Genomic DNA, 17,979 nt, shown 5'->3' with positions numbered 1-17,979 from the left:
AAGGACAGGGATCTCCCTCTGCTCCAGACCCTCTCAAGGAGGAAAGGAGCCTTTTGCCGGGCTGGGGAAAGGAAGGGCCAAGCCACGCAACAAGGGGGACCACAACCAGCCTTGCATGGGAGCAGCCACCATTTGCCAGGCTGGGGAGCAGGAGAAGTAAGTTTGAGACCTGCTATGGACCCTGGAAGGGTGCAGCCCCACTCGCTCTGTGCATTCCTCGTGTCACAGGCAAAGAGAGGGAGCTGCCTGGACTTTAACCCACCCTGCAGACTCCATAGCGTAGCTCCCCACCCACTCGGCCAGAGCAATGGTCAGGGGATGACTCATCCTGGGGCTTTGGTCACCCGCCAGCCTGAAGAAGGCCCCGTCATTTCTGCCAGCTCAGGTTTCTCATGCAGAAAGTCTCAGGTTTGAATCCAGGCTGTGGTCTCCTGCTGGCACACCTGAGAGAATGGTACCTGAGCCAGTCAGGGAGATTTCTGCATGGGCTCATAGCCTGGTCCTGGCCTGGTCCACCTACTCCTTTTGATTCACCCCTTCCCTGGCAACCCATGTGATCATTCCCCACCACTAGTACTTGCTTTTTGCCCCTCGGTTCACAAAGGAAAGGGATGTTTTGCAGAGGTGCTTTGCTTTGCTCCAGCAGCTCAGCCCTTCTTGGATAGCAGCCCTTTGACTTCTCAAAATTACCAGAAGAGGGGTGATTAGCCCCATCCCTGATGGTGTTTTGCCCGGCAGTGGAAACATTCTGATTCTTCCTGGCTTTTAATGGCTTTTAATGATGAAGGCTTTGACACTGATTTTAAGGTTTCAGTTTTAAAATGTGTTATTTCATGTTTGGTTTGATTCTGTTAACCATTTTAGAAGCCCTCGTTAGGGCTGAAAATAGTATATGCTTTTGTAAATAAAGCTGACTGGATCAAAGATGAAGTTAAGAAAAACATCAATTTCCAGAGCAAGAATAAGCAAAGGTTCCTCTGAAATGTGCACGTTGTTTCCTGCTCAAAACCGTATCAGCCACTTGTTGGTGGAAGTGAAGTCTTCTGGTTTGACACATGGAGATACACACAGAGACCCATATTTTTCAAGACAATTTCTCTAGTTCCTGCGGTCCTCTAAAATTTTGAGAAGGTTTTGCTGTCCCACCTAGAGAATCATCTCGTTTGTGCCTCCGAAGCCATTCATGGTAACTGGTGCTATAAGAACCATCAGTAAACTGTGTCTCTGTGTGTTAAGTGTAGGAAGAGGGCATAGAATCATAGAATCATAGAATAGTAGGGTTGGAAGGGGCCTACAAGGCCATCGAGTCCAACCCCCTGCTCAATGCAGGAATCCAAGTCAGAGCATCCCTGACAGATGGCTGTCCAGCCTCGTCTTGAACGCCTCCAGTGTGGGAGAGCCCACCACCTCCCCAGGTAATTGTACAGCAAAAAACCTTTGTAATGTACAGCGAAGAACCTTTGTATCTACCACATGCCCCAACTTTTTAAAGGCCTCATGCACTTTCCTGGTGTTTGAGTTTTTGGCATCACAGGTCAAAGATCCACATGGCTACACATTTTTGTTCCTCTGTCAAAATATTTATATTTTTAATGTCTGGAAATTATCACTGCTAAAAGGTAACATACCCTCAAAAGCATACCCAAAGATACTTTTTGCCTCTGGCTGTTGGTTGTTTGATGCAGCTAAAATTGGTGGATCTCAAAATGTGTCTTTTGGTGCATCTTTTTAAATGTGTGGCAAATGTGACTGAAAGAGCAGGTGATGTGCACCATAATGCATTCAGATGAAAGCTCCACGAACCATGCTGCTTCATTTTACTTTTTACATGATGGATGTGGTAGATAATTTTGTGGCATTTTGTTTAACCAAATGAGTTGTTAGAAACCATTTCATGCTGGCAGGAGTATACCCTTCCAGACAACCCTGACAAACAACATGTGCCTCGTGCCAACAAGAACTGTGCGATCACAGTCTGTGCTGAAATTATAGAAATCATAAAAGCTATTTATTTACTTACTTACTTATTTACTTACTTACTTACTTACTTACTTACTTATTAAATTTCTTAATTGCCCCTCTGGCCGGTCACCCGGCCACTCTGGGTGATGTACCATAGTACAACAGTTTAAAACAATAAAACACCACATTAAAACATTGTATTTCTATAAGTGCCCTAACCCACCCCAAATGCCTGCCTGAGCTATGAATGCTTGAACTCGGAGGAGGAATACATATTTCCCCCAGGTCCAAAATGTAATACTTTGAGTACTCAGCTGGACTACAAGTAAACAATGCTACCAGGGCAAACATTGCACGGAGGGACCATAGTTCAGTGGGATCACAGTTCAAGAGAGGGGCTGTAGCTTATTGGTAGAGCCCCTGCTTTGCATGCAGAAGGTCCTAGGTTAAATCCCCAGCATCTCCAGGTAGGGCAGGAAAATCTCCTGCCTGAAATCCAGGAGAGCTGCTGCTGCAGGGCCTGCAAGGCTATCGAATCCAACCCCCTGCTCTGCAGGGATCCAAGTCAGAGCATCCCTGACAGATGGCTGTCCAGCCTCGCCTTGAATGCCTCCGGTGTGGGACAGCCCACCACCTCCCCAGGTCATGGGTGCCATTGTCATATTGCTCTAACAGTCAGGACGTTTTTCCTGATGTTCAGCCAGAATCTGGCTTCCTGTCACTTCAGCCCATTATTCTGTGTCCTGCACTCCGGGATGATCGAGAAGAGATCCTGGCCTTCCTCTCTGTGACAACCGTTCAAGTACTTGAAGAGCGCTATCCTATCTCCCCTCAGTCTTCTCTTCTCAAGGCTAAACATGCCCAGTTCTTTCAGTCTCTCCTCATAGGGCTTTGTTTCCCGTCCCGTGATCATCTTTGTTGCCCTCCTCTGAACCCTCCCCAGCTTGTCTGCATCCTTAAAATGTGGTGCCCAGAACTGGACACAGTACTCCAGATGAGGCCTAACCAGTGCTGAGTAGAGGGGAACTAGTACTTCCCGGGATTTGGAAGTTATGCTTCTATTAATGCAGCCCAAAAGGGCATTGGCCTTTTTTGCAGCCACATCACATTGTTGGCTCATCTTCAGCTTGTGATCCACAACAATTCCAAGATCCTTCTCGCTTGTAGTGTTGTTGAGCCACATATCCTCCATCAGTTACAAGATTTTCTTTTTCCTAGGTGCAGAACTTGGCATTTATCCCTAGGAAATGTCATTCTGTTGTTTTCTGCTCAGCGCTCCAGTCTATCCAGATCGCTTTGAATTTTGTTTCTGTCTTCCAAAGTATTAGCTATCCCGCCCAATTTTGTGTCATCTGCAAATATGATCTGCATTCCCTGCACCTCCTCCTCCAAGTCATTCATAAAAATGTTGAAGAGCACTTGGCCCAGGACTGAGCCCTGCGGTACCCCGCTCGTTACCTCTCCCCAGTTTGAGAAGGTCCCACTGATAAGCACTCTTTGAGTCCGATTCTGTAGCCAACTGTGGATCCACCGGATCGTTGTTTCATCTCGCCCACTTTGAGCTAGTTTGCTCATCAGGAGATCATGGGGCACTTTGTCGAAAGCTTTGCTGAAGTCGAGGTATATGATGTCTACAGCATTCCCACGGTCCACAAGGGAGGTGACTTGATCAAAAAATGAGATCAGATTTGTCTGGCAGGACTTGTTTTTGACAAATCCATGTTGGCTTTGAGTAATCACTGCATTAAGGTGCGTCCAGATGGATTGCTTTATCATCTGCTCCAGCATTTTCCCAGGGATTGCTGGCAGGCTGACCGGTCTGTAGTTCCCAGGTTCCTCCTTTTTACCCTTTTTGAAGATAGGGACAACATTAGCCCTCCTCCAGTCATCTGGCACTTCCCCCGTCCTCCATGATTTCTCAAAGAGAATAGACAGCGGTTCTGAGAGTTCTTCTGCCAGTTCCTTTATTACTCCAGGATGCAGTTCATCTGGCCCTGGAGATTTGAACTCATTCAAAGTAATGAGGTGTTCCTTGACCATATGCCTGTCGATCTCAAGCTGCAATCCTGCCCCTTCAGCCTGCACTTCGCCTTTGCCAGGGTGAAGTACAGGCTGGTACTTTAATGGTGGCAATTTGCACAAATTGCCACCATTAAAAAACCCCCGGAAACTGCATATTGGATCATCCTGCAACAGATCAAGTCTACTCCAGCAGGGAGAAACAGGACAAAATCCACCACAGCCAAACGGGTAATATCTGTTGAGATTTCACCCCCCCCAAACGGGATTCTCACACATCCCCAGCATGAGGCAGCGTCCTATGTCCCTACATGCACTACAGATATTTGTTCTTGTTTCCATTCTTGCTGCCATCCACCTGTGACTGTCAGCAGAGTCGATCCTGCTTAAGCATTTTGTGGTTGCACGTCAAGCCTGAAGACGAAGAGCCTTTGCACTGCATTTAATCAGCACAGGGGCGTGTGTCTGCTCTCTGCGGTTTGCTTCGGGGTACTGGGAACAACGCCCCCAGCTGACAGTCTCCCTTTTCGGTGCAGCCCTGCATTTAGGGAGCGCTCTCTGCAAGGAAGCTCCTCTGGTGCAGCCCCTCTGGCACAGACGCTGTCGTCTTTCCAGTGCCAGGCAAAGACATGCTTATTGTCCCAGGCATCTGGACATCAGTTATGGCCCAATTGCTGTGGGGAGCAGGATGCTGGCCTGGAGGAAGCCCTATTTTTCTGATCCAGCCACAGGGCTATTCTTATGCATCTGTCATCATTCTCCCGCCGCCGCCGCCGCCCCCCCCCCCGCCCATGTTAATATTGCTGGAGGGGATCAGGCCATGGGTCACTTAACCTGGACTTGAAGGGTTCATGATGTCAGGGTGGGAACTGAGCCCATAGAGCCCCAGAGCAGTTCTGATTCTGAGGAGGAACAGCAATCCGTGGGAGAGGAGCTCGCTCATCTCTCACAAGCACAGCAGCTGGCAGAGATTCCTCCTGCCAGCATTCCTGGGATAGATAGTGACCCTGGCAGCGAGAGAGTGCTGGAGGGGGGCTTGCTGGATGCTTGGCACCGACGCAGGGAGCAGCAACAGATGGAGGGCGTGGAAAGGAGGTGTTGCGCTCGTCTGACGCTCAAACAACGGTCGCGTCCCAAGGACCCAAGGGAAAGAGGGAGGATCTCTCCATAGTCCATTAGTTCAGAGTCTTCCCATGGTTCTCCCTCAAATGGGGACCAACTGCCTTACCTGGAGCTTAGGCTACTCTGTGATCTTTCCCCAGTGCAGTTCCTTGCTTAGTCACTAGTGATTAGTATCTGTAAGAGTCATAAAGTAATAAAGGAATAAAGCCTTGGAAAAATTCCTCGTCGTCTGAGTCCTGAGTTGGCTATTGGAGTGGACTGCAAGAGGCAGCTAGGGCGCTCCTGACACATATGTACCTGAGTTGGGTGGGAGGGGATCTCCGGGAGGCCCTTCTGCCTTTTCCTTGTCTCCTCCCTCTACTCTCCTGTCTTCTTCCTTCTTCATCCTGCAAGGGATGCTGGCCATGGGGCTGACCTCAGCCAACTTACCTCGAGATGTAAGCCTGTTATATCTCAAGGAAGGTCTGTTCATAACCCACCACTCAAGTGTGTTTTGTCTACATCAGTGGCTACTGACAGCGGGCTGATTCAGACATCATATATGAGAGCTACAGCAATATTTTAGGGGCCGGAGTCATAATCTGCCTCCTGCAAGAAGAAGGCTCCACCCAATTTTGGGGGGGGCACTCCCCCACACACACCACAGCTCACCCCATTCAGCAGTGTCTTCTGGTTCTCTGTGTAGCATTTTCCAGGGCCAGAAGGGGCTGGTGTGGGAAGGAAGAGACTGGGAAATCCACTTCTCCTAGTGCAGTTGATCTAGTGGAAATCTGGATCCAGGCCTGGATATTTTGCTCGCCAGAACTACGCCTGGTCTCTTGGACTCTACTGATTTATCTGCTATGGTAGCTTAATGAAATATAGGACATAATAGTTATTGTCAAGAACTGTGTCAGGACTACAGTTGTGTATCCAGGGGTCATCATCCTACATTGCAGAATAACGCATGCAAAAAATACCAGGTCCTGTTCTGGAGAAGCTTAAAGCCTCCATTACATGTGGAACAAATGTCACTGATGCCTTTTTTTAAAAAATGCAGCAGGTTTCTCCCACCAAGGGCAGAAATGGCCTGTTTTAATTCCATGTGTTTGATGCAAACGAGCTGGTAGCTGCCAGCGACTGCACCCGAGGTTGACGAACGACAGTTCAGGACACACGTTGTTTGCCGAGGGGGTGGTGCAAGGAAGCTAGCAGCTGATTTCCATGCTGAGCTCTCTCCCTTTCTCTCTCTTCCGTTCACAGCAGAATAGCAAGCAGCTAGACTCTGGTAACATCTGCAAAAAGGATGGAGAACTCAGCCACCCCCAGGATGGACTTCAGTGGGGCCTTCAGCATTCTTCTGGCCATGGCCATCTCCTGCTTCCTCTTCCTCCGCTTCTCCTCCAAAAGGAAGTTCAGCAGCCTGCCGCCGGGCCCCCCCCCACTCCCTTTCGTTGGCAACATGCTCCAGGTGGACGTGAAGGACCTGATCAAGTCCCTGAGAGAAGTAAGTCAATGGCAACCATGTCAGCTTCGGCGGGCGGGGGGGCCTCTTTACTGGTGCAGAATGGGTGGCGTTTTCTGTCTGGGATGGCTGGGAGGTGTGGGGCTGAACTAACCATCCGCTTGGGGCAGGTGTGTGCCCATGTGCATGTTAATTTAAACCTTATTAAAGTAGAAAATATAAGAATATACTAAGCTAAATATTATAGTAATTACTTGTTTGTTCAGAAAAAGATAATTTTTTAAACCACAGAAATTACTTGTTGAACATTTTTATCCACCTTTATTCCAGAACAAAATAGAAGGTTGCTCTCTGGCTTGTTAGTCAAAAGCCATCTAGGTTGGTGGCCATTTCCATGGCTTGTGGTAGTGAATTCTATAGTTCAACTATGTGCTGTGTGAAGAAGGCCCAGGTTACCCCAGATAAGCCCTGCCCAGGGGGTTGGGGTCAGTGGACTAACCATTCGAATTTGGGGCAAGGGCTGCAGCTCAGTGGTAGAGGACAGGTTTTGCATGCAGGAAGTTTCAGGTTCAATGCCTGACATCTCCGCTTAAGCTGGGCATCTTCAGGTAGCTATGGTAGGAAAGACCCTTCTCCCATCTGAAACCCTGGAGAGCTGCTGCCAGTCAGTGTAGGCAATATTGAGCTAGATTAGACCAGTATAAGGCAGCTTCTTCTGTTCCTAACATTCCAACATCCAATAATATGGGTTTAAATCTTTTGTATATGTGTGCTGTTTAGTTTCAGCCAACAGCTGAAACGTTTAATTAGATTATATGAGTCAGGATGTCTGCTCAGGAAGCCAAGGATTTGCAGGAGGTCCAACTGAAGGTCAGAGGAAAGAAAAGAAGTTTGTAAGAGGTTCAACTGAAGGTCAGAGGAATTTAGGTTGCAAAAGTGAACAAGAAACTGATTGGTTTGGGGTGGGGGATAACTAATTTTAAGGTATAAAAGGTAGGAACAGTGGGTAGCAGAGAGAAGCGGAAAAGCAGAGAGACAGAGAGAAGGAAAGAATCCCAGAGCCCTAAAGAAAAGCAAGAGTCAGATCTGCTGGAATTGAAGTGCTGGACCTATGATGGTAAGGTATTGCTTGGATAATGAGCCTGGATAAAATATGGACATAGCCTAGTAATCTGGATATGCACATCCCTGGTTGTTTTATTACCCTCTTGCTCATATGTTTGTGAGTGTGTGTTGTGTGCATATCCATTCAGTTTAGAGATGCTGGAGAAATCCGCTGCGGACTCCAATGAGGCCGGATTCCCAAGAATCCAACCTGCAGTGTCTGCACAGAACCGACTCCCCTTACCTGTGCGTCCTCCAGATTTTGTGTGGGGTGGCTCTCTGGCTTTATAAAGGGTGAGATAGGTTAATGGTAGCTGCCATTAGCCATTGTGGGAAAATTATGGCTGTAAATGACATATTTTACGCCATTTGCAGCCATAAAGCACTTCTTTTTAATGACTGATATGTTACTTAAATTGCTACACATTCATATATGTGTATTCCAAAAATTTATTCCTTATTTGTTGTTGTTGTTGTTGTTGTTTTTAATTTATTTAAACACAAACATTACATAGGAAATCAAATTACAGTCAACTGGGATCACAGGAGTTTCAATATATTAATAACCTTATATTTATCCACAGAAGTTCTTCAGGGGTTTAAGATTCAGTTGTAATTATGGAAATATATCTCTCCATATCTGTCCATGACATGATGGTCCCCAATTTCTTTTTCCAAGAATCCTTCCTTCCTTCCTCCTTTTAACCAGTTCGTATATCTTTCCCTGCCTGCTTCTCTCTCTCTCTCTCTGACCAATCTTCCTCCTGTTCTCCCTCCTTCCTTCCCTCTTTTCACCTGCTTTGCAAATATATTTGCCTGTGTCCCTCCTATCCCCACTCTCGCTTTGCAACAATCCTTCCTTCCTTCCTTCCTTCCTTCCTTCCTTCCTTCCTTCCTTCCTTTAAAAAATTTTTTTTGCTTACTAAGAACAAAAACAATTTTTGTTGTTTATTCAGTCAGTCGCTTCCGACTCTTCGTGACTTCATGGACCAGTCCACGCCAGAGCTTCCTGTCAGCTATCGCCACCCCCAGCTCCCCCAGGGTCGAGCCCATCACCTCCAGAATATCATCCATCCACCTTGCCCTTGGTCGGCCCCTCTTCCTTTTGCCTTTCACTTTCCCTAGCATCACCATCTTCTCCAGGGTGTCCTGTCTTCTCATGATGTGGCCAAAGGACTTCAGTTTTGCCATTAATGTCATGCCCTCAAGTGAGCAGTCTGGCTTGATTTCCTGGAGGATGGACTGGTTTGATCTTCTTGCAGTCCAAGGCACTCTCAGAATTTTCCTCCAGCACCAAGTTCAAAAGCATCTATCTTCCTTCGCTCAGCCTTCCTTATGGTCCAGCTCTCGCAGCCATAGGTTACTACGGGGAATACCATTGCTTTCACTATGCGGACCTTTGTTGTCAGTGTGATGTCTCTGCTCTTCACTATTTTATCAAGATTTGTCATTGCTGTCCTCCCAAGAAGTAAATGTCTTCTGATTTCCTGGCTGCAGTCAGCGTCTGCAGTAATCTTTGCGCCTAGAAAGACAAACTCTGTCACTGCCTCCATGTTTTCTCCCTCTGTTTGCCAGTTATCAATCAAGCTGGTTGCCATAATCTTGGTTTTTTTGAGGTTTAACTGCAAGCCAGCTTTTGCACTTTCTTCTTTCACCTTCGTCATGAGGTTCCTCAGCTCCTCCTCGCTTTCAGCCATCAAAGTGGTATCATCTGCATATCTGAGATTGTTAATGTTTCTCCCAGAGATTTTAACTCCAGCCTTGGCTTCATCAAGCCCAGCACGTCACATGATGTGTTCTGCATATAGGTTGAATAGGTAGGGTGAGAGTATACAACCCTGCCATACTCCTTTCCCAATCTTAAACCAGTGCGTTGTTCCGTGGTCTGTTCTTACCGTTGCTACTTGGTCGTTATACAGATTCCTCAGGAGGCAGACAAGATGACTTGGTATCCCCATGCCACCAAGAACTTGCCACAATTTGTTATGATCCACACAGTCGAAGGCTTTAGAATAGTCAATAAAACAGAAATAGATGTTTTTCTGAAACTCCCTGGCTTTCTCCATTATCCAGCGGATATTGGCAATTTGGTCTCTAGTTCCTCTGCCTTTTTGAAAACCAGCTTGTACATCTGGCAATTCTCGTTCCATGAATTGCTGGAGTCTACCTTGCAAGATCTTGAGCATTACCTTACTGGCATGTGAAATAAGTGCCGCTGTTCGATAGTTTGAACATTCTTTGGTGCTTCCCTTTTTTGGTATGGGGATATAGGTTGATTTTTCTAATCTGGTGGCCATTCTTGTGTTTTCCAAATTTGCTGGCATATGGCATGCATCACCTTGACAGCATCATTTTGCAAGATTTTAAACAGTTCAGCTGGGATACCGTCATCTCCTGCTGCCTTGTTATTAGCAATGCTTCTTAAGGCCCATTCAACCTCACTCTTCTAGCTAACTGACCACACCGTCAAATCTATCCCCGATATTATTATCCTTCCTATACAGATCTTCCGTATATTTTTGCCACCTTTTCTTGATCTCTTCTGCTTCTGTTAGGTCCTTGCCATCTTTGTTTTTGATCATACCCATTTTTGCCTGGAATTTACCTCCGACGTTTCTAATTTTCTGGAAGAGGTCTCTTGTCCTTCCTATTCTATTATCTTCTTCCGCTTCCGCGCATTGCTTGTTTAAAAATAACTCCTTATCTCTTCTGGCTAACCTCTGGAATTTTGCATTGAATTGGGCATATCTCCCCCTATCACTGTTGCCTTTTGCTTTCCTTCTTTCTTGGGCTGCTTCCAGTGTCTCAGCAGACAGCCATCTTGCCTTCTTGGTTTTCTTTTTCTTTGGGACATTTTTTGTTGCCGCCTCCTGAACAATGTTGCGAACTTCTGTCCATAGTTCTTCTGGGACCCTATCTACTAAATCTAGTCCCTTAAATCTATTCTTCACCTCCACTGCATATTCATGAGGAATATTAGTGAGCTCATATCTAACTGATCTGTGGGTCTTCCCTATTCTCTTTAGTATGATTCTAAATTGTGCAATAAGAAGTTCGTGATCTGAACTACAATCAGCTCCAGGTCTTGTTTTTACCGACTGCATGGATGTTCACCACCTTTGGCTACAAAGGATGTAGTCAATGTGATTTCGGTGTCGACTGTCTGGTGAAGTCCATGTATAAAGTCATCTCTTAGGTTGTTGGAAGAGAGTGTTTGTTATGCACAGTGAGTTGTCTTGGCAAAATTCTATCCGCCTATGTCCCGCTTCATTTTGTTCTCCCAGACCATGCTTGCCTGTAATTCCAGGTGTCGTTTGACTACCCACCTTAGCATTCTAGTCTCCTGTAATGAAAATAACATCTTTGTTTGGCATACTATCCAGTAGGTGCTGCAGATCCTCATAGAACTGATCTACTTCTGCTTCTTCAGCATCTGTGGTTGGGGCGTATATTTGGATCACTGTGATGTTAAATGGCTTACCCTGAATTCAAATTGAGATCATTCTGTCATTTTTTGGATTGTATCCAAGCACTGCTTTAGCCACTTTATTATTAATTATGAAGGCTACTCCATTTCTTCTGTGGTCCTCTTGTCCACAGTAGTAGATCTGGTGGTCATTTGATGTGAAGTGGCCCATTCCAGTCCATTTCAATTCACTGACACCCAAAACAATACAAAATGAAAAAAAAAACAATAACCCACCCCCACACCCCACAACAACCTGCTAGGAAAATTTTGTTAAACCCAATCAGCAAGGTGAGTCCTTAAGCATAAACACATATTATCCTCGATGAAAATTAATACATAATATATAAATTTAATTAACTTATTTCTTCAACTTCACCAAAGTGTTTCAAATGTGCTGGGTGCTTTAGTCGTCATTGTGGATATATTTATAATGTATATGTATAATAAAAGGTCGGCAGTCTACATGAAATGATTCCTTCTTTTTTACGCCCTTTATAATTCTCAGTTTTTGCTATGAGTTTTTCTGAAAGGGCAATTTCCCATGTTATGTTATAACAACTTGCGATAGTTAAGCCCTTTGCGTCTTTCCGTTTCCTGGCTATTAGCAATCTTTCTGCAGCTAACAAAAAACCTACCAAATTTTTATTCAATACATTTTGATTTTCCCAATGGTACAGATTGAGTAAAACCAACTCAGGTGTTTTGGAAATCTCTTTTCCCAAAATAAGTGATATTTCATTAAATATCCTCTCCCAAAATTTTGCAGCTTTCTCACAATCCTGTCAGAAGTTCTTCGATGAGGACACCGACCCACCTCCGGGTACATAAGCTTGTTATTTGCCCATATGTGTGATTCACAGAGACCACGAGGAAGAAAGTCAGGTTGCTTACCTGTAACTGGAGTTCTTCGAGGGGTCATCCATGCATTCACACAACCCACCCACCATCGCCGCTTCCGTGTCAAGATCATCTTGGTTTTGGTCCCTGAGTTCCCCCGTGTTAAGGGGCCATAATTGGCGGTCTCCTTGGAACTGAGAGATTGAGCAGGAACCCCGCTGGAATATGCACAGTGGGATGGTGGGGGAGGGGTTCCCACCAATCCTCAGCTATAGAAGTTTCCCGAATCGAAGCTCCACACAGGCACAGAGTCCATATGTATGAATGCACAGATGACCACTCAAAGAACTCCAGTTACAGATAAGCAACCTGACTATCTACATTCCATTCCATTTCCCATACTCTTTTAAAATTTATTTTAGATCCCATATCAATCTCAATTAACATTTTATATAATTGTGAAACCACACCTATTTCCTCTCCTGAAATACTCTGCATTAATTTTTCAAAATTGGTTAGTTCCCTACATCCTTGCCATTTTATATTTTCTCCCCTAATAAAGGAACTAAGCTGATACCACATCATCCAAGTTATCCTGCTATTTTGTACATTATTCCTCCAATAATCCCAGGAGAGAGGTTGTCTGTTTACATAATAATCTTGCAATTTCCTTAGATTTACCTCTTATAAAATTTCTTTAATTTTAATCTATAATTGGAATGACAATCTGGGTGTCTGCTGATGAGGAGAAGAGAAGAAATCCCAGGAATCAATTTTTTCTTCCAAAATGTCCATACTTTCTAAACTGGTTTTAATATCGAATGAGGAATTTGCATGCTCTGTTTTATCAGTTTTGTTTTTTAAATATGGTATAGTATAAAAATTCTCCTTTTTAGCAAAGATTGCTCTATTCTTACCCATTGTTTTGCTTTTTCTTTCCTAACTGCCAGTATTGAGAGCAAATGGTGGATCTGGAATGCTTCATAATAAAGCTTTAGACATGGGATCCCCCAACCTCCCTCTCTAATAAGTCTATACCGAAAAGTCTTAATTATTTGGTGGTTTCTTCTTCTTAATTTTTTTTTTTTTAAACCCTCCAATTTTTGTTGCCAAATTTTGAACCATTGTGGCGGGATTTCAATGGGAAGTACATAAAATAAATATATACATTTCAGCAGTACCAGAATTTTTATTAAAGAAATTCTACGTGAAAGTGAGAATGGTAGTTTACTCCAATTATTCAGATCTTTCTTAACTTTTTTCCATAATTTGCCATAATTATAACAAAACAATTTGGAAAAATTTCTTGTAACTTGAACACCTAAATACCTAAATGAACGTTGCACTAAGGGAATTCCTAACTTTTTAGATATATATAGATGATCATTAGGTTTTAGATTTAAACGGAGAAGGTCTGATTTGTCAGAGCTGACCCTCAGTCCAGATAAAACTGTTGTAACTCATCTTGTAATTCACCTGATGAAGTTGTTGGGTCTGTTAACATTAAAATCATGTTGTCTGCATATAGGCTAATAAGCTGTTTTTGTCCCTGTAGTTTTATTCCTTTTATCTGTGCATTATTTCTTAATCTATCAGCCCAAAATTCTATTACCATAACAAAAAGTAATGCTGAGAGCGGACATCCCTGCTTTGTTCCGTATGCAATCCAAAAAGGTTGTGATTCAAAGTTATTAAACTCAATGGTAGCCACGGAGGGGACATAAATCAATTTTAATATTTTTTTCAATTTTTGTATTGTGCATTTTAACGAAATGAAACAAACAGAAAACATAACAAAAACAAAATAAAATAAAAATACAACAATATATTCTAAAATCCTCAGTATCAAATATTAGAATATTCAAGAAAGGAAAAAAAGGGGGGGGGAATGGGAAAGACTAGAGATCTTTTCAAGAAAATCGGAGATCTCAAGGGAACATTTTGTGCAAAGACGGGCATGATAAAGGACAAAGAAGGCAGGGACCTAACAGAAGCAGATGAGATTAAGAAGAGGTGGAAAGAATACACAGAAGAACTATACAGGAAAGATCTGACTGTCCCTGATAGCCATGAGAGTGCGGTCACTGAACTTGAGCCGGACATCCTAGAGAGTGAAGTCAAGTGGGCCTTAGGAAGCATTAGTAACAACAAAGCTAGCGGAGATGACAGTATTCCAGCTGAGCTATTTAAGATCCTAAAAGACGATGCTGTTAAAGTGCTGCACTCAATATGCCAACACATTTGGAACACTCCACAGTGGCCACAAGACTGGAAAAGGTCAGTTTACATTCCAATTCCAAAGAAGGGCAACGCCAAAGAGTCTTCAAACTACCGCACAATTGCGCTCATTTCACATGCCAGCAAGGTGATGCTCAAAATCCTACAAGCTAGGCTTCAGCAGTATGCGAACCGAGAACTACTGGAAGTACAAGCTGGGTTTCGAAGAGGCAGAGGAACTAGAGATCAAATCGCCAACTTTCGCTGGATCATGGAGAAAGCAAGAGAATTCCAGAAAAACGTCTATTTCTGCTTCACTACGCTAAAGCCTTTGATTGTGTGGATCACAACAAACTGTGGCAAATTCTTCAAGAGATGGGGGTACCAGACCACCTTACCTGTCTCCTGAGAAACCTGTACGAGGGTCAGAAGCAACAGTAAGAACCACACATGGAACAACCGATTGGTTCAAAATTGGGAAAGGAGTACGACAAGGCTGCATATTGTCGCCCTGCTTATTTAACTTATATGCAGAGTACATCATGAGAAATGCCGGGTTGGATGAATCACAGGTTGGAATTAAGATTGCCGGGAGAATTATCAACATCCTCAGATACGCAGACGATACCACCCTAATGGCAGAAAGCGAAGAGGATCTCAAGAGCCTCTTGTTGAGGGTGAAAGTGGAGAGTGCAAAAGCTGGTTTGAAACTCAACATTAAAAAACTCATGGCATCTGGCCCCATCACTTCCTGGCATATAGAAGGGGAAGAAATGGAAGCTGTGACAGATTTTATTTTCTTGGGCTCCAAGATCACCGCAGACGGTGACTGTAGCCATGAAATTAAAAGACGCTTGCTCCTTGGGAGGAAAGCTATGGCAAACCTAGACAGCATAGTGAGAAGCAGAGACATCACCTTGCCGACAAAGGTCCGCGTAATCAAAGCTATGGTTTTCCCAGTAGCAACGTATGGCTGTGAGAGCTGGACTACAAGGAAGGCTGAGCGCCGAAGAATTGATGCTTTCGAACTGTGGTGCTGGAGAAGACTCTTACGAGTCCCCTGGACTGCAAGGAGGTCAAATCAGTCCATCCTAAAGGAAATCAACCCTGAGTGCTCATTGGAAGGACAGATACTGAAGCTGAAGCTCAAATATTTTGGCCACCTAATGCGAAGAGAAAACTCCCTGGAAAAGACCCTGATGCTGGGAAAGACTGAGGGCAAAAGGAGAAGGGGACGGCAGAGGATGAGATGGCTAGATAGCATCACTGGTGCAATGAATATGGACTTGAGCACGCTCCGGGAGAGAGTGCAGGACAGGAAGGCCTGGCGTGCCATGGTCCATGGGGTCACGAAGAGTTGGACACGACTGAACGACTGAACAACAACAAACTTCAGTAAAAGCGGACCAGACATTGACATATAAGTCCATTTGCAAATTACACCTATATACCACTCTTTCAAATGTTGCTACTGTTGTTAAGTCTTCAGTCCATTGCATTATAAACGGTGACCTTTTATCCTTCCAGTATCATAGTATCAGTCTTATAGCAACCAAAAGGGCACAAAAAATCCATTTACTTGACCATGTGTTACATTCCAAGAAGCAGGTAAATAATTTAAAAGAACATTTACGTCAGTAAATATTAAAGAGCTTTCCAATACAAAATTTATCCATATAATAACTTCCTCCCAAAAGGAGGCAACCACTGGGCATTTCCAAAACATATGGATAAGAGAAGCAGTGACTGTATTACACCTCCAACAATTAGCCGAATTTGACAAACCTTTATTAAAAAGATGTTGTGGCGTCCGATAGACCCGAAACAAAAGTTTTTGCTGAATAAGGCGTAACCGAAGATTCTTTGAAATGTCCCATGCAGACGCCAAGACGGCAGTCCATTGATTAAACAAAATAGGACGATCCAATTCCCTGTTCCATTCCTGCTGTAAACCACTTGTGTCATATTTATTCATTGATAATAAATGTTTATAAACATGAATCATGGGTCGATATGTCTGATGAGCTTCAATAAGTATTTCCAATAGCGAAGGAGACTTCGAAGCAGTAAAAACTGCTGGACTAAATCTAGATACCAAGAAACGTTTCAATTGCAAGTACTGCCATTCCATTGTAGCAAGCAAATCAAATTGATCTCGCAAAGTTGAAAATAACAAAAATTCATCATCAACCCCCGCTAACTGATCCAGAGTAATCTGTCCAGGTCTGCCATAAGAACATTTTCTTGCCAATACTCACATCTGGATTGCCCCATAAAGTCAATTTAGCATGGCAAAATGGGTAAAACTGCAATTAACATGACATTATATGCCAAACTTCTCTAACTGCCAAAATTGTGGGAGGAGCTCGGTCTGCCTTAATATGCCAAGAGCCTAATGCCATCCATTTGGAGAGAGGCTCCAGACAAGAAGATTCCAACACTGACAAGGTGGAAAATCTAATCTGAGTGGAAAAGACCAAGCAGAGGTCATCAAATAGGCCTGATGGTACATAGCTAGATCCGGAAAACCATACCCGCCTTCATTAATTGGAAGTTGCATACTTTTAAAAGATATTCTTGGTGGAAAGGAACCCCAAAAGAATTTACAAAACAAAGCATTACGTTCTTGGAAATATTTGCCAGGTATAAATATAGGGATCTCACGTATAACATAAATAATTTGAAGTATGGTATTCATCTTAACTGTATTCACCTTACCCCATAAACTCAACTTTAAAGATGCCCATCTATCTATATCTCATGAAATATCAGTAATCAACTTATTTAAATGTAACCTAGTCATTTGAGATATGTCCCTAGGGATAATTATTCCCAAGTAAGTAATGAACTCTGGGCACTGTCGAAATTGCCAGCTGGCTAATAAACTAGATAGTTATTTTATATAGATAATTATTAGATAGATAATACCCTATCTCCAATCAGCATTATTTCTGACTTTGACCAATTAATTGAATAGCTGGACAATTCACCAAAGGTATTAATCAATTTCATCAAGGCTGGAACCCATGACTGGAGTCTCGAGATAAACAACAATTTTATCAGTTTTAATATATGCTGAAAATGAGGGTCAAATTTGTACATTGTTGCTGCATGAAATAAAAATTTAAAATTTACACTATCAAAGGCTTTGTATAGATCAAGTGCTGTGACTGCTAAAGGGGAATACATTTTTTTACTGTATTCTATTATACTAAATCATCTTCTTATAGGATCAGCTATATACCAATGTGGTAGGAAGCCATACTGATGAATCACCTTACCTAAAATTTTCTTTTGTCTATTAGCCCAAATGGAAGCAAAAGTTTTATAGTCTACATCTAAGTAAGTATAAATCTTTATTGTTTAGAACCAAAGGCCATCACAATTTCAAGTTAAAATAACAATTAAAATACATGACCAGAAAAAAAGAAAACATTGATAAAATACATTACAGTAAGAATACAAAGGAGGAGAATTAAAATATTTATAATAAAACAAGAAAGTGACACCCCCCCCCCCCCAGACAGTACCATAGGCACAAGCCTTCCCCTAAGATTGGCTGGCAAGAGCAGTCAAATGCCTTGCCCTCACCTTCCCGGCAGCACAAGCAAATTTGACAACCTGTAATCATCATTACCTGCCAGCAAAGAGCAAACCTGTTCCATAGGGGATCTATTTTCCAAAGAATTAAGAGTATACTGGAGGAATTTGGCTCTTGGGGACTCATAGAGGGAGCAACAGGGGAGATAGTGATCAATATCCTCAACCTCACCGGACTCGCATATACAAAGTTGTAGATGGAATA

General features: G+C 43.5%; 1 protein-coding gene across 2 annotated transcripts in view; it reads left to right on the top strand.

The window, feature by feature from the left end:
* Positions 1-6,346: 6,346 nt before the first annotated feature.
* Positions 6,347-17,979, top strand: part of LOC146337421 (cytochrome P450 2F3-like) — a 36,080-nt gene continuing 24,447 nt past the window's right edge. For both annotated transcript variants that reach the window (XR_014784962.1, XM_084814559.1), the window contains exon 1: positions 6,347-6,589. Coding sequence is in view for 1 of the 2 variants with exons in the window: in XM_084814559.1 (XP_084670685.1) it covers positions 6,389-6,589 (201 nt within the window). In the remaining variant the exon portion in view is untranslated. The remainder of the gene's footprint in view (positions 6,590-17,979) is intronic.

Source organism: Heloderma suspectum, chromosome 10 (genome assembly GCF_057233095.1).
Source record: "Heloderma suspectum isolate Gila_16-S chromosome 10, 16-S_ref, whole genome shotgun sequence".
NCBI lineage: Eukaryota > Metazoa > Chordata > Lepidosauria > Squamata > Helodermatidae > Heloderma > Heloderma suspectum.
Note: the sequence above shows the minus strand (reverse complement) of the source record. Positions and strands in the feature narration are given on the sequence as shown.